At 45.4% G+C, this 22,583-nt stretch overlaps 1 protein-coding gene across 1 annotated transcript in view; it reads left to right on the top strand.

Moving 5' to 3' along the window:
• The first annotated feature begins 3,571 nt into the window (after positions 1-3,571).
• Positions 3,572-22,583, top strand: part of PTCHD1 (patched domain containing 1) — a 34,178-nt gene continuing 15,166 nt past the window's right edge. The window contains exons 1-2 of the mRNA XM_062600328.1: positions 3,572-4,007; positions 17,119-17,779. Coding sequence (XP_062456312.1) covers positions 3,579-4,007; positions 17,119-17,779 — 1,090 coding nt within the window. The 5' untranslated portion in view covers positions 3,572-3,578. The remainder of the gene's footprint in view (positions 4,008-17,118; positions 17,780-22,583) is intronic.

The raw sequence follows: 22,583 nt of genomic DNA, 5'->3' as shown, positions 1-22,583 counted from the left end.
AAAGAAGTTCTTCCTTATATTCAGGCAGAACTTTCCGGGTTTCAGTTTATGCCCATTGCCTCTAGACCTGTCACTTGGCACTACTGAAAAGAGTCCAGCCCCATTCTCTTGACACCCCCCCCCCTTAAGGTATTTGTAGACATTAGGATGAACAACATCTACACAACAAAAAATTCACATCCTCTCATGTTCCTTTATGGGTGCCACTAAGCCCTTCCAGCAACTGCAGCAACAACTATTAACAGAAGCAAGAGGTTATTTTAACCTTGTCCAATTCTTCCTCTCACATTAGGTTTAAAACTTGCAATGGTAACAATATTGGGCAGATGCGTGGAGATGCATGTTACTGGAGGGTCAAAGCACACTTCTTGTGCCCACAGAAAGCGAAAGCTCTGTGACTTGGGCTATACTGGACTTGGCCCATCCTATCCTTTCAGCTTCTAGGAAAGAGAGCATGGCCTCATGCTAAGCCACCATACACGTTTTACCTTCTCCCTTCTTGAGAGCTCCTGAGCTTGGGTTGAGACATCATCTTTGCACAGGTCTGAGAGTTAACAGCATTCATAGTGGACAGGTCTTATCTTGGAAGCAGACATAGATACTGTCTTTATGAGTCACATCTTTCTCATCATCCTTTTAAACTCTGTCCCCAAAAGTAGCTGCCCTGAGGCGTTCGCTTTGAAAAGACATAATCATATTGTCCTCACCCTCATTATCTCTCTTACCAGTACCTGCACCTCATTCCGTGGTCATCTCTTCCCATCGTTCTCTTCTTAATTTAGTTTGGAAACTCTCTAGAGCAATAAGACATCATTATCTATTTTGTAAAGCGCCATTCAAAGCTGTAGTGGAGTAGCACTCATACGTGATAGAAATCCTACCCATCCTTTTCCTCCAAAAGTCACGTGGAGCTGGTTAATGCTCAGCAGGTTAATGCACCACAGCCCAGCAGGTGCTACTGGCAGGAACTCCAGTTACTGGCGCTTTCCCCTAAAACAAATGCAAGAGCTCAGCCGTGTTTTGCTTTTCTCAGAGTACCATGGGAGGCCTGCAGCTGCTGCACTCCTGACAACCAGACTATCACAAGCCATATTTTGAAGGCAATTTTAAGAGCGTCGGAGCAGTGACGGTAGGTAGCAGGGTGATTTCACTGTCTGCACAGCAAGGAATTCGCAGGGGGGTTGCCCTCTGTTTTTGTAACATCTACCTAAGGCTCGTGGCTTTGTAACACTGTTGTTTGGCTTGGTTACAGCACATAAGACTGAGCTGTGTTCTTAGAAGCATGTGTCAAACTGCCTCACATCCCACCCCTACAGATATCCCTACGGGAAGCTCCACAGAGGAGGACAGTGCAATTCCCTGGACCAAGAGGAGGCAGAATTCAGCAGGGCAAAAACCCACAACTACCTTCAGAAAGATTTCATTTCCATAGCAGTTAACTGTGCAGTCTGATGCAGGTTACAACAGGTAATAAAAGAGACACTGGTCTGGGAAGAGAGAGGAATATTCAGTAGAACTGCTGATACATTGGTTTTCCTCTCTGTCCTAGCAAATTGGATATATTCTATTAATGTGCTGAGAACTGGGCTGGATGTCCCAGTTCCCTTAAATCCCTTAAAGCCATTTTCCTGAGGTATCTGGGAGAAATGCGAATCAGCCACTGCATAGTTGCTGAAATCATTAATAATCCCTTTCAATTTTAATAATGATAAAAATATTTTAATGGAGACAAAAAAATCAGCACAGATGATACTGTCAGTAGCAATGACAAAGCTCTTTACTCGCTGCTAATAACATAAAGTACTATGCACATCCTCATGTTTCATCCTAATGCATAATAATGCAAATCAGCCCTATACTATGGTTTGTCTGCAGCTACAAACAGGCAACAAGGAGAAGCAGCTGGATTGGGGGGTAAAACCTAGGCTATATTTCTTGTTCTGCTACAGAACTTCACACAAAATTGGGCCAAATCATTTCCCTCTCTGTGCTCCTGCATTTATCCCCAATCTGCATGGTTTAATCCAAGTTTTACTCAAATTAAACTTTTTCTTGATCTGATACAAGACTGATACAGGTCTGATACAGGACATAGCACAATGAGGACCCATCTCTGTCAGAAGACTCAGCTGCAACTGACCGGGAGCACGATCACATTACAAATACCTGCTTCAGCAGTCCAACAGGCTAGATGATGCTATATGCTGGCAGTGTCTTTATTAGACTTAGGCACAAAAAGCCAGAAGAATCAGAGAAAGTGGGGACATTACTGGCCATAACTCAGCACTGCTCAATCAAGCAGTTCACTTGCTCGCCTCATTAGAAGCAATGAAACATGGAAAGAGTTTAGCATTCAAGCTGTGTGACCTAACTGTGAGCAAAGAGACGGGAAACAATGTCAAGGAGGTCTTGTGCACGAAGCGTCCATGGACAAAACATGAGCTTAGGTCAGACGCTGCTGAAATGTGAGCGGGAGGGTGGCCGTCTGTCTATCAACAACCGAAACGCAGAGCTGCTGCTATTCCACGCAGCAACAGGTGAAACAGTTGTCAAACAGAAACTTCCTTTTCACCGATTTGTAAAACCACTGGCCTGGGCAGCCACAGGACAGCGATTACAGAGAGCTTCGCTCGGGGGAACAAAAGCCACGGGTGTCTGTGTCAGCGGTGGGAACCGGCTCGCCCGAGCACGCCGCTCTCTCTCAGCCCTGCCTGGTATCTCGCCGCAGCAGCGGTTTTAAAGCCCAGGCAGGCTGCTCCCGCCGCGCAGAGGCGTGCGGGCTTCGTGTGCGCAGGTAGGCGGCCGCACGGCCCCCGGCGGCACCGGCCCTGACCCGCAGAGCCGCGCCGGCCCGGGGGGCGACGCCGGGGGCCGGGGGGCGATGCCGGGCGCAGCCGCCCGCACATGCCCGCTGGGGCGGCGAGAGGCCGCGCCGTCGGGCGCGGGTGCGGGCCGCGCTGCCGCCGCCGCCGCCCGCCGGGGCTGAGCCCGCCCGTCGGAGGAGGCCGCCCCGGCGCCGCCTGACTAATCATTTTCGGGGCCGCGGCGGGGCGGGGGATGCGCCGGGCGGCGGCGGGCGGAGCCGCCCCGGCAGCCGGGCGGGGCGCGGCCCCGGCGGCAGGCGCCGCGCTGCGCCCCGCGCTCCCCGCCGCCGCCCGGCGCGGCCCGGCCCGGCGCGGCGCGGCCGCGGGGGCGCCGCGCAGGGCTCGGTGCACCCGCCCCGCCTGCCTGCCGCGGGATTAGTCAGCAGTCTGCGCGCAGCCCCGCTCCCGCGCACACTCCGCGGCGGCGGGGCTGCCCGCGGCGGTCCGCGCCGCCGCTCCGCGGCCGCGGCGGGCGGTGTGCGCCGGCAAGTCAGGCAACGAGGCGCTGGGAAACTCCTCTCGGGCACGGCGGCGTCGCAGGAGGAAGAGCGCCGTAGCCGCCCCGCGCGCGCACACACACACACACACACACACACACACACACACACACACACACACAGACACGCGCGCGCGCACGCACCCCGCACACGCGCGGAGGCAGGCGCACGCACAGCGCCCCCGCCCCCCCGCAGCCGCGGCCGGCGGGGCTGCCCCATGGTCTGGCGGGGGCCGTGGGGCAGGTGCGGCGGCCCCGGCGCGGCGCTGTCCCTCCTGCGCGCCCTCCGCACTAGGATGTTGCGGCAGGTCTTGCACAGGGGGCTGGGGACGTGCTTCTCCCGGCTCGGGCACTTCGTCGCCAGCCACCCGGTGTTCTTCGCCTCGGCGCCCGTGCTCATCTCCATCCTGCTGGGCGCCAGCTTCAGCCGCTACCAGGTGGAGGAGAGCGTGGAGCACCTGCTGGCCCCCGCGCACAGCCTCGCCAAGATCGAGCGGAGCCTCGTCAACAGCCTCTTCCCCGTGAACCGCTCCAAGCACCGGCTCTACTCCGACCTGCAGACCCCGGGCCGTTACGGCCGGGTGATCATCACCTCCTTCCGCAAGGCCAACATGCTCGACCAGCACCACACCGAGCTCATCCTCAAGGTAACCGCGTCCCCGCCGCCGCCGCCCCCCCACCCACCCCCGCCCGGCTCTGCATCCTCGGCACCTCGCGGCAGCTGCACGGATACATACATGCATACATGCACACGCGCACACACGTATATATCTATATATATATATGTAACTGCGTGCGCATATACATTGCATTCTGGCGTGTGCCTGCCTGCCAGAGACGCGGCGCGCACAGCTGCGAAGTCGCATCCCTGCAACAGTTGGGATGACTACCCGTTTTTTAAGGGAGCTCTGAAACCTCTCTCTCCCCCTTGCTACCTCAGAGAAAGCCACAGCGAAGGGAGTGCGCTTTTTCTGTTGTTGTTGTTGCTGCTGCTGTGTTTTGTCCTTTTTTTAAAATTATTTTTTATTTGCTTTGGGTGAATGAGAATGGCAGGTTGCTTGTGGAAACAATTTTTCCAGTCCCTCCGCACTCATCTTGCAGTCGTGCTCCCGAGTTAAGGCAGCTCGGGGTTTGATAAACTCCAACTTCAGAAGCAGTTAGGTACCAATCTGCCAAGCCGCCGAGAACATTTTGGGGGGCTGCTGCGTGTGTACTGCACTTTTGCCTTGTGCAGGCTGCCATGAAAGCACCTTTCCACAGCTCTTGAAAGCAAATAATATGATTCAGTTGATTATTTTTAGCGGTCACTAATTTTTCCCCTCCCTTCCAAACCTATTGCAAAAAATGCTGTTTTCATCGGTTAAGAAAAAATGCAGTTCAGCTGTAGATTGGAGGTGTGGTGCAGACTGGCATGTGATGTGCTGCTGTTTCAAGTTATGTATACACTGGGCATCGTCTTTTCATGTCGCTTAGACAATGTGGGGTATGTAACAGTCGCACAGGACATCTGCTTGGATAGTATGTCATAACATGTTGGAAGTCTAAATTTCTTGGAGCTGGTCTTGTAGTTTACACCGCAGTAGTTCTGAGCATTCCTTGAAGGAAAAACAGGGAGGACAGATGCAAAAATTGTATGCTGAGAGGGTCAAGACATGAAAGAAGAGAACGTTTACAAATACCTAGAGGTGTGGCTATCTGAATTTGTGCACCTTCAGCATTGAGCAACTGGAGGGCTGCACGTTTACACTCTTCCCTTTTGGAAACCCCAGAGACTCAGCATTGCTTTTCCTTTTCCTCCTGAATGTCAAACTGTCGGACCATACAAAAGGCAATGTTAATATCTTTAAGTTGGAAGGAGTGTCTCTTCTAAAACGAGAAGGTAGATGCAAATACCTGTTCTAAGAGACTCTGGGGATATCTCATTCTTTAAGCACAGAAGTAACTGTTACAAGGCATTCATTTTTATTTTATTTCCACTGTAGCCCTGCGCAGAACTATAGTACAGAGTTACTCAGTATTTTATGTTTTCCTTTTTTTGCTGTTGACATCTTACCCAACAGTAATCAGCAAATAGATTTAATGAGCATAGACTCACTAAGTACAGTAACAGAAATGTTACTGGCAAATGAGAAAACTCCAGAGAGACAATTTTCATTCCTTCATTTTCCTGTGAACTGCATTCACATCCAGTATGTGCACATTTACTCAGTCATAGGATAACAATGATAATGGATTTTTTTTCTGTACTGCTTTCTCTAGAGATCTGTAGTTTTATCAATAGCATAGTGACACACAAATAAATGTTACTCTGAATCTTTCCACAAGCAAAGTTATGCAAAAATTTATCATATCAATAGAAAAAAAAAGCTGTAACTTGGAAAGTTTTGTCAGGATTTAACACTGCCTCATTTTTAATAGATAGAATTTGCCAACAAAGTGATTATTTTTCATTTAGGGAGATAATGAAACACCATTGCCATTTGACTGTTTACTTACTGGTAATCTGACATTGTCAGGCATATTTGGTGCATTATTTCCAACTCTTTACTTATCCAATTAATTCCAGTATATCTTGTGCAAAGTGATTATGTCTCTGTCCTGATTATTTCTCTGTGGGCAGAGCCAGAGTCAGACAGCTGCCTAAGGAACCATGCGGATGGCCCAGTGGGTCAAAACACAGCAAAATAGGAAGGGGAGCTCCCAGGTCCCAATAGTATTGTATTCGTGGTGACACAGGGTTACATTGTTCTGTGTCAACAGCACGAGCGACAGGAGGAGAAAGGGAGTAGTCTGTCCATCTAGGTTTTCATATACGTATCCAGTTGTCTGGAGGGGAGAAGGGAGCAAAGACATCTGAAAAGTATCTGACCCAGCCCCGAAACAGCCAATTCAAAGTGCAGTGCTTGTAAATAAGTGTCCTGGGTGAAAGTAGTAAGTGTACAGGGAGTAATCCCGGCTACATTCCTATAAATGCTGCTGTGTAGGTACAGTGAGAGCAGACTGTATATGGCAGCATTTGCGTATCTTCCCTTTTGCAAAGAAGAAAGACCTCGCTGAGGAGGAAATTTTGCTTTAGAAGAGGCATCAGGTTGGACGCTGCCTCCTCCCATATGGCTGTTGCTGCATCTCCACCCGCTGGCAGCAGGCACGCAGAGATTGCCCCGACAGGCACCTCTGGTGGCATTTTTTTCTGGGTTTCCTTACCCGCCACATCTGCCTCACCAGGCAAGGAGGAAAGGGGATGAGCATTGAACTGCGCGTGTTTCCCTGGTCGCATGTCAAGGGAAGGAGAAGGAGTTTTCTCCCTGGCTTCAGCAGCGCAGGAAGTGAGCTGCCGTTATCATAACCTCAGTAATGAGGTACAAAGTTTTGCGGTCTGAGCAACTGGAATTGGAATGTAGCCGATACTGACAGAAAGTAATAACTCTAATATCCCAATTAATTATTTAACTAATAAACTAATAAGTTCTTTGGTGGCTTCCCTAAAATACCCTGGTTGACTTACTGCAATTCCTAGTGGGCGCATTATCAGCCGGATAAATTATTTCTTACCACTACTGCGTGATACTTCTGTGGCTGACTGGGAAGAGATTTAGTAAAGAGAACAGCCTCACGCCTGTCTCGGGCCCAGATTTCAAGCAAGGCTCCCAGAGCAGTAGATGCTGCAGGGCTCCCCGCTGACAGCGTGCATATGTTAGTGCGATATTGGCTGCTCACATGACGGTGGCAGTTCTTGCTGAATGTACAAGCTGCTCCGCACAAGTTCTCTCCTGTCAATTAGCAGGGAGGCATGTGGCTGCCTTATCTATAATAGTTTCGATTTGAAGACTGTGCTGATTACCTTTTTTTTTTTTTTTTTTTTTTTTTGTGTAGCAGTCAGTCTCCATCCATAGTTCTCATACTTCTCCCCATAAACACTTAAACCCTTTCTGTACCTGCTGCCCATTGCATTTCCAAGTTGCCTCGTCATTTGCAGAAAATAGGAAGGGGGAGAACCTAAACCTGTCCAGAGTCTCTGGCCTTGAATGGGTGAGCCAACAAAAAGCTTTGCAGAGTCGCAGGTACTCAAGTGATGCACCTTCAGACCGGGGTGCTCTGGGGGGGCAGTAATGGAATTTGCTGCCTGCTGTGCCTGCTCCGTGACTGAGCAGAGGGCATTGGCATCCTGCGCTGCCAGGCCAAGACCTTTCTTCCTCAAGATTTCCCTCCTGAGAGAGAGAGAGAGAGATGAAATGAAAACACCTAGTTGAAGAAAGTGTGTTTTTACTCTTGTATTTAAAGAAGTAGTTGGCGAAACAAAAATAATTTGGATATTTGGTGCAGACCATCATGCAAAAGTTCAGATGCTTATGTAAATCCTGTATAAATCATTTAAGTCTAGAATCAAATCTAAAAATAGTATAAGAGCAGCCCCCTCCAATTTCACTGTGATATTTTCACTTGCAGCTTTAAAGGGATACAGAGTTGATGGCAATACAGATCTAGACAGATTTTTTAAGCCTCAAAAATAAATTTATTCTGATTTAGCTGAAATTTGAGACACCCATCCTTATAAGCCTGCCTGTTCATTCTTTCATAATTACAGTGAGTTAACTGTGCTATACTTCAACACACTTTTTAAAAATATATTCCTTTTTGCAGAAAAAAAATTCTTCTCTTCCCCTTACATTATAATAACATTAACACCATATTAATATTTTTTTGCCAGAAAACTCTGCTTAAGGTGACAAGACACAAAGATGAAAAAGGAATAAAATGTAGCATGCCTTACTGAAAGTGACTGTATTTACAGTTTACCGGTATGAAAATCCATAGATGTAGGGTGGAGGATCTGGGGGGGGGGGGGGGTGTGTTCTTTTAAAGATGCCTGTCTTAAGTGCAGATTTTCAAAGACAGTGCTTATGCGGTGCCTCTCATAAGCTGGCCATCACTGGAGCTAGATAACTACTTGAATATCTACTTGCACATGCAAGCAAGTAGTCAAATTAGATATTTATATAAAGGACACACTTATTGAAGAACTACACAATGTACGATTATTGCAAAACAAAATGGTTTAACTTCAGAATTTTGTAGCCATCGTAACTATTTGGGTTTTATTTCTTCTCCCTGTTTTTTAATTATTATATCTGTGTTAATACATATGCCTCCATGCTCTGTCTGCTGTCTTCCCAGATTTCCACATTCATTTTCTCTGGGTGAAGAAACCCATGAAGGAGATAACTGTATTTATGTTTCCGTGTTTATGGTATTTCTAATTGCTTTGCTGTGCAAGAGTGGCACACACAAGCCTTTATTTTCAAAGTCAGTGGAACCTCTGGTTGTTCAGCACAGCTGAAAACTAGGTCTGTTGTGATTTTGGCTAACAGCAGGTACCCGTCGTTTTACAACTTTGGCTACTTCTAAGTGCCAGGACACAGACAGTAAATGGCGGATCTAGCCATGGATATAGTCTATTTTCACCTTTCCTGTGTAGCTCAGGCACTAAAAACACTTCTAGGCAAGTAGTCAACTGCACAAGTAGTGAATTTGCTGAAAAATGAAGGATGAAGTTGTGTCTTCAGAGCAAGGCTGTAAGACAAGGGGAAGAGTCCCAATATAAGAAAAACAAGGGTGTGAAAGCAGCAGAAGTGCAAGCCTGTTGTCATAGCAGCACAATGCTGCAGGGCTAAAATGTATCTTATGCGAAAACAGATGAGAATTAAGATACCCAGGTAAGATCCAGGCGCAGCCAGGGAGAAAGGGAAATAAATAGCGCGCTGCAAGGACAACACGGAAACACGCGCAGAGCCCCTGCCCCGAGCTGGTGGCCGCGGCGGGGGCAGGAGCTCGGTGCCGCTTCTGCGCGCGAGGGAGTTTGGCCTCTGCGGAGCAGCTCGGGCCGGAGCAGAAGTCGTGAAGTTCGCAGGCGCCAGGGAGCCACGGCGGCTCCGTGCTGCCCTCCCGGGCGCTTTCAGCCAGCCGACCCCCGCTCAGCGATTCGGAGCCGCCCCAGGCTGTCCGTGCTGGAGGTGCCGACCGCCCCGTGTCGTGTGGCCTTGCCCGCGTGGGAAGGTCAGAGCTGACCTCTCGTGTGATGAAGCGTTATGCTGGAGGAGGCCTGGATAAGAGTCTGTGCCCTGTTCCCAGCTCTCCTGAAAAGTGTTTTAAGAATTGAAAGATATTTATGGAGAGGTCTGGGGAGCGAAGTCCACCTGTAGAACTGATGTGAGATCAGCAACAAAAATACCTGATTCTGGTCCTAAGAAATGATCCCATTCCAAGTTCCCCAGCAGGATTTCTGCTGCTTCTGCATCATGTCCTCCTGGAGCAGTAGGACTGAAAATACACTGGCCAAACCAGAGTGTCCTTAGCTCAGTGAAACAAATTCAGATGGCATTGCCGGGGCGGTGGTTGCAATGAAGACCATGGTGACTGGAGAAGCTTTTCCACTTTGGAAAAGAAAAATTATCTCTAGCAATTTTCTGTCAAGAAAGTCGATAGAAATATAAATGCACACATATCCACCAGCATACATGTTCAAGCACTAATAGTGGTCCATATGTTGAGGAGTCGTATTTCACACATTTTTTAGATTTTATTTACATTAAAAATTGTTTGAAAAAAACATAATTGTTACTCACTATGTTTTGGATAGCTGACCAAACTAATTGTAAAAATACACAGCTTAAATAATTAGCATCCTCTTTTAGAAACTAGAGTCTATTTAGGAAATCTGTCTGTGCGACTGCTAGAGAAAGAGCCCAGCTACCCATAAGGTTCCTCTCCAACTACAATTTCTCATGTTTTTTTCTGAGCCGTCATGATCTGTTGGCTTCACCCGTCGGCTGCACACGCAGTCTCCATCCCTCCGCCAGAATGGCTTGTTCAGGACACGGTGGCCATCAGCCTGGCTTGGCCCCCTGTCCTGGAGGCATGGTAGCTGGGTGACAGCAGATCCCAGTCCCACTGAAAGGCCACCTTGCCTTCCCCACCTGCACCCTTTCCTGGTTGAAGTACATTATGAATAGTTTCATTCTGTCCATGTCTGCAAAGTACGCCGAGTGTTTTCTTTTGTGAATTAAGCTGGGAGCTGTGTAAGTCTTTTCTCTCATACAACCGTTTTGCTTTTTAACTGAGGCAGTCTCTTGAAGTGAATAAAAAAGCACTCTGCAAAGATAGAGCATGCCAAAGACTACTGAGATCATACAAAAAGAGGAGATGTTTATAGCAATCCAATAAAAGCTTTTCCGTCTCTTTGTTTTCTTTGGCACAAGTTACCTGTAAAAATTACCAAACAGTAAACCAGTTTTACAGAAAAATGAAGCCTATGTTTAATTCGTTGTCTTCCAACTGAAAAAGTAGAAAGCAGGAGCCCAAAACAGTGACGAGTTTTTAAGCATTAATACATAATGAGTTTGTTCTTTGCTTTATTTTGGGGCCTTCTCAGGCTTTCCTCCATAACTGTGAGATCAGGCATTTCTTTTTCTAACGAAAGCCAAGATTCTCAAAAAAAAACCACAATACTTTAGGCTCTAGGGCTCAAAGAAACACCAGAAAATGACAATAAAATTTTAAAAGTTGGCACCACTGACTAAAATGAAGTTCATTTTTAATTCCAACCATAAGACACAAATTGCAAGACTACATAGATGACAGCAAAAAAAAACACAATGTAATGTGACATTGCAAAGACCTGATTCTCATGAGTAAAACATGTCTCTGTATGTGCGGGTTCATTTGCAACACAGGAAGAAAAACTTAGATTTAGCTAGCTTTATCTAGTTGGCTGTTCATTGACTATATGTCAAGTAACAAAGCATAGTCAAGTCCTTATGATGAGTAATGTCACCTATAAAACACTGCACATCACTGCTCAACAGCTAAACCAAACACATTTTTTGCACTATAATAACCGCAAGCTGGCTTTACGCCTCCTTAATATTAAAAATGTTGGTGGCAGCTCTGTTGCGATCCGGGGGAGCCAGACCACCTTTCCCTGGCCTGGGAGAGGAGCTGCGTAAAACCCAGGCGCCCAGCTGAAGGTTGCTGCTCCCTTGCAGTGGAGTTTCCCTGGGAGCAAAACCGCTCTGCCAGCAAGGAGATTCTCTGCCAGGCACAAATTACCATTTCTGGTTCTTCAGTCCTCATCCTGTTTGACTATAGCTTTGATCCTGGTAGCAGATTATATAACGTGGACTTAAAGGATTTCTGGGATTGGACCATTTTGCAAATGAATCAGCAGTTTCTAAGCCCTCCCTGCTGGGATGGGATCTGTTTGCTTCACAGGAATGCTGCAGAGTTTTTTTGTTTCCTTATTAAATTGACAAAAAAAAGTCTGACAGTGTGCACTCACTTTTTAATTAAAGGCAGGACTTTTAAACAAATGGAAGGAGCTAGAGGTTTTCCTGGCCCCTTCTCATGGCTCCCTGGGTCTTTTGAATGGCTTAAGAGTAAAACCAAGATTTCTTCTTGAGGATACAGCTCTAAGTACAACCCTTTGCCTTCAGTTTCTGCTTTGCTGTCGGTGCTGAAAGTTGTGCAGAGCTCACTGGAGGGGCCCTTTGCAGAGCCTGGTACTGGTGCAGGGCTTTGCAATCGCTGGAAACCAAAAGGGAGCACGCTGAGCAGCTCTGGTTCTCAGCATGTGCCTGCCTGCGTTTATGGCACAGGCAGGAATACCAGTGGGCAAAAATAGCTTTAAGAAATCTTTGCAGCTGTGGCACTCAGAGGCCCTGGGGCAAACGGTTTAGCTGAGGATCAGTGCAGGGATTCTGCATTTCGCTTCCTGGCATCCCCTCCTGGGCCCGCAGTCAAAAAAATGATAGGGCAGGGAGATTTAGCCCATCTCTTATCTGTCAGCTACATCTCAGACTGAAACAGCGATCGGTGTGGAGATGTGAAATGCGAATAGCCCTTACTTGGAGGCTCCTTTCACCAAGGGGTCTACCTCCCAGTTGGAGCCACCTTCGATCTGTCAAAAATAAATAAATCAGTTGGCATGGGACTAAGAGTAAACAAAGACTGGGACCAAGATGTTATCAAATGCAAATGGCAAACATGCTGAAGGAAGAGAAAATGTCCTTTCTAGAAATCTCCATCATGGTACAGGATATGCATAAGGACTGTTTTCAGAAGGGAAAGGGGAATTGCAAGTGGTGGTCACTGTTTAAACAAGGATGAAGAGCGATAGGTGTAGGTTATTATCTCATGACTGAGCACTTTCAGGGAAAAGGCCAAAAGTGGGATGCCATCACGGCAAGTAAGCAGAGATGATCCTGTTTAGTTCTCCTGCTGTCGTGCTCTAGTACCTCAGCAGTAAACTGCTTTTCGGTTACTTGCACTGTTAGTTAACTGAAAAAGCTGTAAGCGATGAACAAGCAGTACATGTCTCCTGTCAAGAAAAACTATTTATGCAGCTTTTATTATTCCATTAATTCTCCCTTTCAACTAATAGGATCAGTAAGGATAAGAAAACAACTGGATAAAGGAGAACCTGGTGATGAGTTGTTGTCCCAGCGCTAGGTGTCAGATTTATTTGGAATATAGTTACTTAAACTGCAGCCCTGAGGAAAAAGATGCTAATGTTGTCCACATTAGACATCAGTCTTTACCATTTGTTAGCAAACTAAAGTTTCATCGTGGTGTATCATATCCAAACCAAATTGCAAACAGAGTAGCCCCCTAAATTCATGCCACATATTTTTATAACCTCTTCAGGCCGGTGGGTTTTGTGGAAACCCGCTGCCTGCAACCAGGGATGTGGATTCTGGATTTTAGTGGAAAAAATCTGCATGTTTACAGCAAGGCAGGGGAGCTATGAGTGCCGTGGGATGTGGAGAAGAGGCAGCAGCTTAGCGACGCAGGGGCTAACGCAGACCAGCAAGGGAAACAGCGCTGCGATGATGCTGCAGCGCTGCTCTGACCTGTGCAAAATGCACTGAAGCCCCATGGCTGGTTTTCTAGGATCTGGTTTGAAGCGGCAAATTGCAGGGAAAAGAGCGTATTTGCCTGTTTGCCGTGAGGATGAAAGTGTGAGTCAGCGCTCCCAAAGGTGCCTCCTCCCGCACGTCAGGCAGCGCTTGGCCCGCTTCAGTGGGACAGGGGGCACGGAAGGTTTTGGTCCTCTTTGGCTGCTTGTCTCCGATCCTAGGCCAAACGGGGGCTGCGGCAAAAGTTGGCAAAGCTGAGAGCCTCAGAGCTGCTCTGAAGCGCACCCGCTTGCAGCAGGCGCTCGGGGCTGCAAGGCTGCCTGGCGTTTGCCAGGACACAGCACACCCTGGCTGCTCCCCTGCCTTTCCCAGTGCCTCCTTGGCAAGCTGCGCTGCGGGGAAGTCAACAGCCAGGTCCCCGCCGGGTGCCGTGCGATTGCTTCGTCCAGCCCCTCCTGCCTGGCCGGGGAGCCTCCGGCCCCGCTGGTGCGCCGCAGCGTCGTCGCAAACGCTCTGCCACCACGGCAGAACTCGCTCCTGAAGCTGAAATGATAGTTTCCAAGAAGAAATGAGTATTTTAAGTATGACATTTAGCTTCTAGCCTTTCACTAAAGATAAAATAACTGCTGTGACAGATGAGGTTATTTTATAACCTAAATATTAAAAGAATGTGCTTCAGATGTAGAAGGAAACGAATGCAGCAGTGAGGCAGAGTAGGTAAATAGCAACACACCTTGTTTGATCTTGTATGGCAGTTTCTTTTCTTCTGCATTATGTCATTTGATGGATCGTTTCTGAAGGAGTTGTATGCTTAATCTAATACAGGCAGTAAATTCCTTCCATTGCTGCCAGTTGTCCTCGGCCACACTTCTCTATATGACATTTGATTTTACAACCTTTGTCGATGAAATAGATACGGTGCGCTGCCATTGTAATAAATTTAAAATCAGATATCTACCTTTGATTTCAGTAAATCAGGACATTTTCCTGAAACTATAACAACATCCATTTGAAGTTCAGGCCCCCAGAACAGCTCTTGCAAAGCAGAACTTTGCAGAGACAGACTGGAAGGATGGGAAGAATTCCCTGTACTGGCTCATTTCTCTGGCATGTGCTTGGGAATCTTTTCATTTATGTTGTTTTAGAAGAAAGCTGTGCAAGAACCTCTAAGCTGTTGCACAGACAGCTAGTTGTGCTCACTCCATGATGGAGAATTTCCTGCTCACCATGGCAAGGTATTGTATTCTTCCAGTATTGTGAAAACATTTGTTAGCTCAGTTCTTTTCTCAAACTTGTCTTTCTGCTGCTGATACTGAACTGTTGTTACGTGGGAAATAAAAGCTACACAAATGTGGAAAAATACACCCCCACGCTCCTAGAGAAACAAGCTAGAAGTATAGGAAGCTTGTATGACATCAAAACACCCTGAGCATGGAGGCAATTTAACTGAAGCTATGTCTATCACCAGTTGTGTAATGTATTACAAGATAATTAGATATGTCTAATAACTTTATCTAATATTAATATTAGATAAAATAGATATCATATGTATGGGGGGGAGGAGAGCTCTGCAAATAGGGCTGAAATATCACACAAAAGTCAGTACGAGTCATTAAGTTGAACAGATGCAGGATTTTAGCCAAGATGATTAGGCAATTCATCCATCATCACCAGCTGAGTGTAAGTTCGACTGCCATAGTCTACACCGTCTCCTATTTTTTAATCTGCATTTTTCTTCAGAAGTAACTAGTTCCTTTAAATATCACCCAGTCACAGCCTCTTCACTGTGTGTAAGAATTTCTTGTCCGCTTTGAATTTTAGTGGAAACTGCATATGCATTTACAGAAAAAAAGAAAGAAAGAAAGAAATTCTTTCCCTTTAGCCAATTCTCTCTGTCTTGCTCAGAATCTGGAGGCAGAAAATAGTAATTCGCCCTTTAAGGAAGGAAGTTAGAGACACTCTTAATTCAGTTCTTCAGCTTCCCAGATGAGTTATGGTTTCCCCACTTTACAGGTGAAGGAGGGCTTTTCCTTGTCTGGAAAGGCCTGGGTTTATTGCCAGACCTTGGCAATGCTCCTACGTCCATTTGCTCTGTATAAAATGGACCTAATGATAAAATTTGCATTTCTTCAGAATGGACCTAATGTTCATTTGTTCACCTCCAGAGCAGTGGATGGGGCCACACAAGCAGACACGGTTGGCAAGGTATCTCAAGCTGCTTGGGTTTTCCTAGTCCCAGAAGCACTCCGCTGGCCGGTGTTTGCCTGTTTTTTCTGGGAGAAGCTGTGAGCCAGTGCTTGAGGGTGAATCTGTCTCGTATTTCGCTGCCCAGTCCAGCCACAGGCTCCCCACCTGATTTCTCCCCTTTCATTAGCCCTTGTGAAAAATGGCACTAGTAAGATTCACCTGGCCCCTGCGGTGAAGCTGAAAGTCATCGCTGAATACGGACTCTGAAGTTCATAGAGTTGTCAGCGAAAGGGGTGTACACTGGCCGCCTTCTGCACCATCATGTCAATACCTCATATTTCACTAAGCCAAGCAGAAAGCAGATGCTCAGAGGCATGTGGGGGGCCCCGGCAGTTGGAGTTTCAGGTGCCCGCATGCCCCCATGCAGGGGGACCCCCTTCCTGAACTTTGTGGCTGCTTGAAGCAGATCTGCCAATGTAGAGCCACAGACAAAGTCTACTCAAATTTCTGGCAGTGGATAACATAGCCTTGGCCTCAGCAGCATCCTTATAGAAGCTCTTAGTACTCTTTGTGCAACTAGAGCAGCATGGAACGTAGTAAATGATGATGGTGGTGGTCTTGGCCTACACCTTTAGAAAGAAAAATAGGCCAAAAACCAGCTTGCTTTTTGTAAGACTCCTAACATTAGCAAAGAATTCTTTTTTTTTCCCCCCAAAAAAATACTGCAAGAACCCTACTATATTTGGACTATTTCCTTCCTATGTTTCAGGTTTCTTGCTTCTTCTGTGTTGACTGAAATTCATTGTGATGGTCACAAATAACTGAATGCACTTTGAGTCAGAGCTCAGGGATGAAAAATTTCAGAGATGCAAAATGATGTAAAAGGGAGGCTGCAATAAAAGTTACTATACCAACATAATAAAAGATAATAACCTGCAGCCCCTAAGATTGGGCCCTTTTCTGATTAACAGAAACTCTGCAAGAGAGAGAACGAGCAAACTAATGTCAGTCGTTTGTATTACTTCTCGCTCTCAGTTTTGCTAAGGATTGATGGGAAAAAAAAGAGGGCAAATTAATTAATGTCAGCTATCTTATTCCTGCTATGCCGACAATCCCCACATTTAAGCCATGCAGCTGTAGTCTGTCCTTTATTCTCAGAAGGTGCTAATCCCCTTCCACTGCCAACTGATAGACTCCCATTACATCCCATGTTAGTGGTATTCATGGTCACATTGCTTTTCTGCGTTCTGTACCTGAAGTTTATCTGTTGAGAAAGTAATTTGGCAATCACAAGTATGAGAGCATCCCCAAATATGGTCATGCTGTAGCTATCCCTTTTATATTTGTTAGATCACTTGAAAGTGAAGTTCCAGGCCTTTTGAGTTCGCTTATTTAGAGGGGTTGAAGAGCAGATGCACATGGCACATATGCAAGTCACAACATACCTGAGTTATCAGTAAAGGACAGAGGAGAATAATACTGCTATTTTAATGCATGCTTCCTTTTTTGCAGCAAGTGTGCTATTAATACTGCAGAACTTTTGTTGTTGTTGCTTAGATGAAGTAGGAAAGCGACCGAGGTCACACGCCACTGTTGTTCTTGCTGCTTCTGTGCAAGATGAACTGATGAATAACATGTGTGATTTCTCTTTCCCTTGTAGTTGCACTCTGCTGTGACCAGGATCCAAGTTCAAAGACCTGGTTTCAATTACACGTTTGCCCATATATGTATCCTGAACAATGACAAGACATGCATAGTGGACGACATAGTGCATGTACTGGAGGAATTAAAGGCTGCTCGTTCTTCTAATCGAACTAATTTTGCGATCACATATCCGATTACTCACTTAAAGGATGGCAGGGAAGTGTATAACGGGCATCAGCTTGGTGGGGTTACTGTGCACAGCAAAGACCGGGTGAAGTCTGCAGAAGCCATTCAGCTCACCTACTACTTGCAGGCAATCAATTCCTTGAATGACATGGTGGCGGAAAAGTGGGAATCCATTTTTTGTGACACTGTTGAACTTTTCCAGAAATCTAACAGGAAAGTCAAAATGTATCCTTTCACTTCTTCTTCGCTGAAGGAGGATTTCCAGAAGACTAGCAGGGTGTCAGAACGCTATCTGATCACGAGCTTGGCCCTTGTGGTCACCTTGGCCATTCTCTGCTGCTCCATGCAGGATTGTGTCCGCAGCAAGCCCTGGCTTGGCCTGCTGGGATTGCTGACCGTGACCCTTGCCACTCTGACTGCAGCTGGAATCATCAATCTCACTGGTGGGAAATACAATTCCACCTTCCTGGGAATCCCCTTCATCATGTTAGGTAACTATCTCCTACTACTCTCTCTTTTGTGTGTTTGTGCTTCCTTGACATATTTCCCAGCAAATAGAGAAGCATTGCTGTGTGAGTCCCAGTATCTAGTCATGTAACGCTGCAGCGTACCAAATCCACACGGCCTCTGCTTATAAAAACATCTGTACCATACCTGGACATTAAAGCTGTTCCCGGGAGCTCTGGTGTTGTGCAGCACCCTACTGTATGACACAGTGCCCATGTGGTAGCAAGGAGCAAGTATGTGCTAATGCCATGCATTGTGCAAGAGAGGACCTCAACAGTTGCTTTTCTGTGGAAGTTTCATTACAGTTTTGGTGAGCAATGTCAGAAGGCAACCTCTGCATAGGTCCCCTTTGTGGAGCGACAGTGTCAGCTTTCTTGGCAAATAACGGGCTGTTTTCATTTTTCATTTAGAGAGCACTCACTCCTTTGGAGAGCACAGTGCTGTTTTACTCTTGGCTTGCGCTTTAACAGGAGCCTGTGTGTGGGATAAGTGCAGGAGTCAGTTCTTTGTTGCCTTTCTTTTGGAAAGTCTTTGTTTGCTGAGGCAGCTAAGTAGCACTTTACAGCCCTGATGTGCAGAGCTTTGCCTCCTCCTGGTCAGAGAACAGACCCATGCAGGTAGCGCTGACGTGTCTCATGGCTCTGGGCAACACAGGCATCCGTGGGCTACAGAGCAAGTTGCGTCTGGAGCCCCTTGGCCATGGCTATTGACATTCTTCTCACTCTGGTTTTCATACCACATTCGCTCACTGCAGGCTGTGGAGTTGCTTTGTTTAGCTTTTTGAGGACAGGAAGAACGAGGAAGAAGTCAGGGGAATCAGTTTGCTCCTAATCAAAACTCAGTGGACTCTCCTGTTGATTTTGGTGGTCTGTGGACCAGGGCCCTTGTGGAGAAACTTAGCATTTTATCAGAATAGACAGAAGGACTTCATGGGAGAAAAAGAGCTTTCTGGAACTCTGAAACTCTGGAGAGTTCACAATCTCTTGGTTTGTGTTTGGTTCATAAACAGTGCGAAAAGCTTTGTACATTGTAGGGGTCTAATATGTCCTTGTTCTCAACATTATTCATTTGTGAAGAATAATACATGCATTGATTTGATCACAGCTTTCCCAACTGAAAATCAGTGCTCAGTAATACTGCAGATTTCAAGCGTAAGTGTCTCCACTGACTTAGTCATATCACATAGTAATATGACACGTTTCAGCACAGTTATTTTTGTATCAAGTGCCAGGTTCCTTTGCCATGCCCATACTATATGTGCGGTTTTGTCGTGCTTTAATTAAAGACTATGCTTGAGTGCATCACACTACCGGTTAACATATAAGATAAATTCAGTGACAAACAGAAGTCAACAATGTTGTATCAATTGCTGTGTGTAATCTTCATTTTCATATGACATCCACAAAAAATTAAATTGTACCATAATCAAGAGGAAATACAGCACGAGAACTCTGAGTCAAAAGAAGGTTAGCTTGTGACTTAAGTTTACGTTTTCATTTGTGGCTTTTGTTTCTATGCATGTATTATAAAAATCTGTTCCTCCAACTAAGTAGTTTATGTGAATACACAGAGAATTTCCAGATGTGTTAAAAGAAAATATGCATAGTAGAAATAAAATCAAAAGTCCATCTGCAAGAGTGAAAGTACCCAGGCAAAGTGACTCAAAAATATGAAAGATTAGCTCTAGTTAGGGATCAAGGCATCTGCTTTCTGGGACAGCCATTCAAATCTTTAATTCACTGATAGTGACTATGCTGAGACTTGAAATCTTTAAAGACATAAGGTTAACTTTGAAGTTTCACACTTATATTTTAGTCTTGCCAAACTTTATAGTCCAATGCTGGGTTGTTTTTTTCTTTTTTTTTTTTTTTTTTTTGGGGGGGGGGGTATTTGTTAATTGAAACATTCCAGTTTTTTAAGAGTAAGTTTCAAATACACAACTCAGCTCTCACTATGAGAAAGTCAGGATGTAACAACCAACTTCATATGAATTTCTCTTGCTTTCCTAGCTGCACAAAATCTCCCAAGGAAGAACAGGAGCCTCAACAGGTGAACAGCAGGCACCAAAGACATTCTAGAGTTTTTAATGAGAACTATTTTAAACCAGCAGATAGCTAGAAAGGCAGGTTTTTTTCCTGCAGTACAACAGAAAGATTCTTCATAAATTTTGAAATGTATTTGATTTATATACACTGTTGGGCTTATAGGGAAGGCTTAACTCAAGGTAACCAAAGGCTAGAGACACAAACCACCCTCCACTGCGGTCTACTGAAATACTTCCACTTAATTTCGGTGACCATCAGATTAAATCATAGATTAACTGACCTTTAGAAGGCTAAAGGATTTCTGGCTAACAGGGTAGCTCTGTAGCTATTACTCTCCCATTATTTCATGGCCAAAAGCAAAAATGAGCTAGAAAAAAAATACACTGGACAGATTTCAGGCAAGGCCCTCTACTAGAATAAATCATTAATGAAGTTTCCCCAGTTTATAGCAGCTGAGGATTTTTAGCTTCTCATCAGAACTAGAGAACCAAGAGGGATCTCCAGACAGCTGCTGACCTTGCCGCAGGACAAGGTTACACCCTTCTTAGCAGATACTTGTCCAGTTTGTATTTTAACTCCTCCCTGGACAGCTTCCCCTAGTGCTTCACTTTCCACCATGAGAGCATTCGCATGATGTGTGATCTCAGTTTCTCCATTGCAACTCAAGTGCAACTCATGCTCCACTGCATCTGGAAAGCAATGTATTTCCTCTTTCTTTGCATATTTGGGACCACTTTCACTAATCCAGCCCTCTTCCATTTCATCCCAGATCTCCTCAAAGATTGTGCTTACTGGGTTCCAGCTTTCTTGTTGCGCTTTGGCTGCTGCACATCTTCTTTGGAGTGTGATGCCTAAAACTGGGCGCAGGATTCAGGCTGAGGCTCGCAGCACCAGGTAGAGTAGGAGGATTATTTCACACATCTTGGATATGGCACTTGTGCTCATGCATCCCCATATGACATTGATTTTTTCTCAGCAGTATGAAATGGTTGACATGTTTGGTTTGTGGCGCATGGTAACTCACAGATCCTTCCCGGCACTTTCCGCTCTGTTTTCACAGTTGATTATTCCAGCCAACATGTAGAAGTTTAGCCTTGTTCTCACTGAATTATGCCCTGTTTATGTCACACCATTTCTCCTGTTCATTAAGTTTGTCTTGATATCATCGCTGCCCTTCCAAGATGCATTAACTGAGAATAGTCAGCAACATTTTGCAAATATCTGCTTTTTCATATTTTTTAAAATCACTTTCTGAATCAGTTAAGTAGTTTGCCTAGTCACAAACCTATGCAATATGTCTGCAAAATAATTCGGTTCAATGTGGTCTGTAATATTAGATTTTATTAATCTTTTTTTCCCTAACATCCCTTAGGCATCAGCTATTTCCCAGAACAAACAATCTATACTGAAGTTTAGCAGCCTCTGTATATATTGAATACTTAGCCTTTATATCAATAGGACAACTATAAACAATCAAATTATCCCAGTTTACCAAATCGCACTCCTGAGCTCAGGCTTTGTAAGTGCAGGTAGGAACACCTTTTGCTACCCACCTGTTAAATATGATATATTAGTTAAAACACTTTATACTTCAGGTTTAATCATCTTCTCTTCTAATGTATTTTACTCTTTAATTAAGGCAGATTCCTGTAACTCAGCTCATGAAAAGCAGCTCATTAAGTCCCAATAACTCAGTCATTCGTGGCTGTCTGTATGCACCCTGAGTATATCACTATAGTGATGATTTTGATGGTGTGGCAGATTTCTTTTTAACCCCCATCAATTGCTAACTGAACAGCAGAAGTCGAATCCAGCTGTAGCGATACGTGACTGCTGAGAACTGCAATTCAGCAAGTTTAGCACTAACCAGAAATAGCGCAAGAGACCTCCTTCCCCAGCGAATACCGAAAAAGCACAGGTCTACTTCTGCCACAGGAGGACAGGCTTTGAGGAGGAGGCAGGAGGCAAAGCGCTGCCTAGGGAATTGCTCAGCCCCGGGCAAGGGCTGCATTGGAAAATGAGCCACCTAAGGCAACATTGGCCATAATCTCTCTTTTTTTCCAAGGAAAATGTTGTGAAGTGGAACTGAGAACTTTTTTCTTGAGCTCTAGGTTGATACCGGTACTTCTAATGTGAAAGTGAAGCTTGAAACCTCTGAAACCTGACAGTCTCCCACCACTCATCTGGGCATATTTAGAGCCAGCATATGCCTCAATGGTTTTCTAAAATTATCATCCACTTTTATCAATGTGCTTAAGCATGTGTAAACAAGTATTTTAAGGACAGTGTTATCCACATGCCTAGTTCATGTGGAATACTGTGTTGAACTGGGTCTGTCCACTTCACCCTAAGCTTTATATATTGAAAAAGTAAATTCTTAATAATTCAACTAGATTTAAAATAGCTGAATGATAATGCCAGCTGAAAAGCAGGATTAAAATTCTGATTTCCTCTTGCCTATTCCACTAAAATTTGCAGATGTTTGGTCTGGCACAGATGCTAATAAATTCATCATAAGTTTCCCTTATGCAGTAAATGCTGTTTAATAACGGCCAATCCTTTAAAAATACAGGTTTCTTCAAAAACACAGCATTACAAAATAATCTATTGAAAAACAAGCAGTGCTCACCCAAGAAGTTTTTGGTATTACTTTTTTACCTCCTGCAGGTGGAATGCAACAGTTAACTGTGAGATTCAAATGAAAGTTGCAATATTGGTCTTTTGTATTTAAGAGAAAACTAGC

The sequence above is a fragment of the Rhea pennata genome, chromosome 1 (genome assembly GCF_028389875.1).
Source record: "Rhea pennata isolate bPtePen1 chromosome 1, bPtePen1.pri, whole genome shotgun sequence".
In the NCBI taxonomy this organism is placed as follows: domain Eukaryota; kingdom Metazoa; phylum Chordata; class Aves; order Rheiformes; family Rheidae; genus Rhea; species Rhea pennata.
This window is presented reverse-complemented; position numbering and strand designations above follow the sequence as displayed.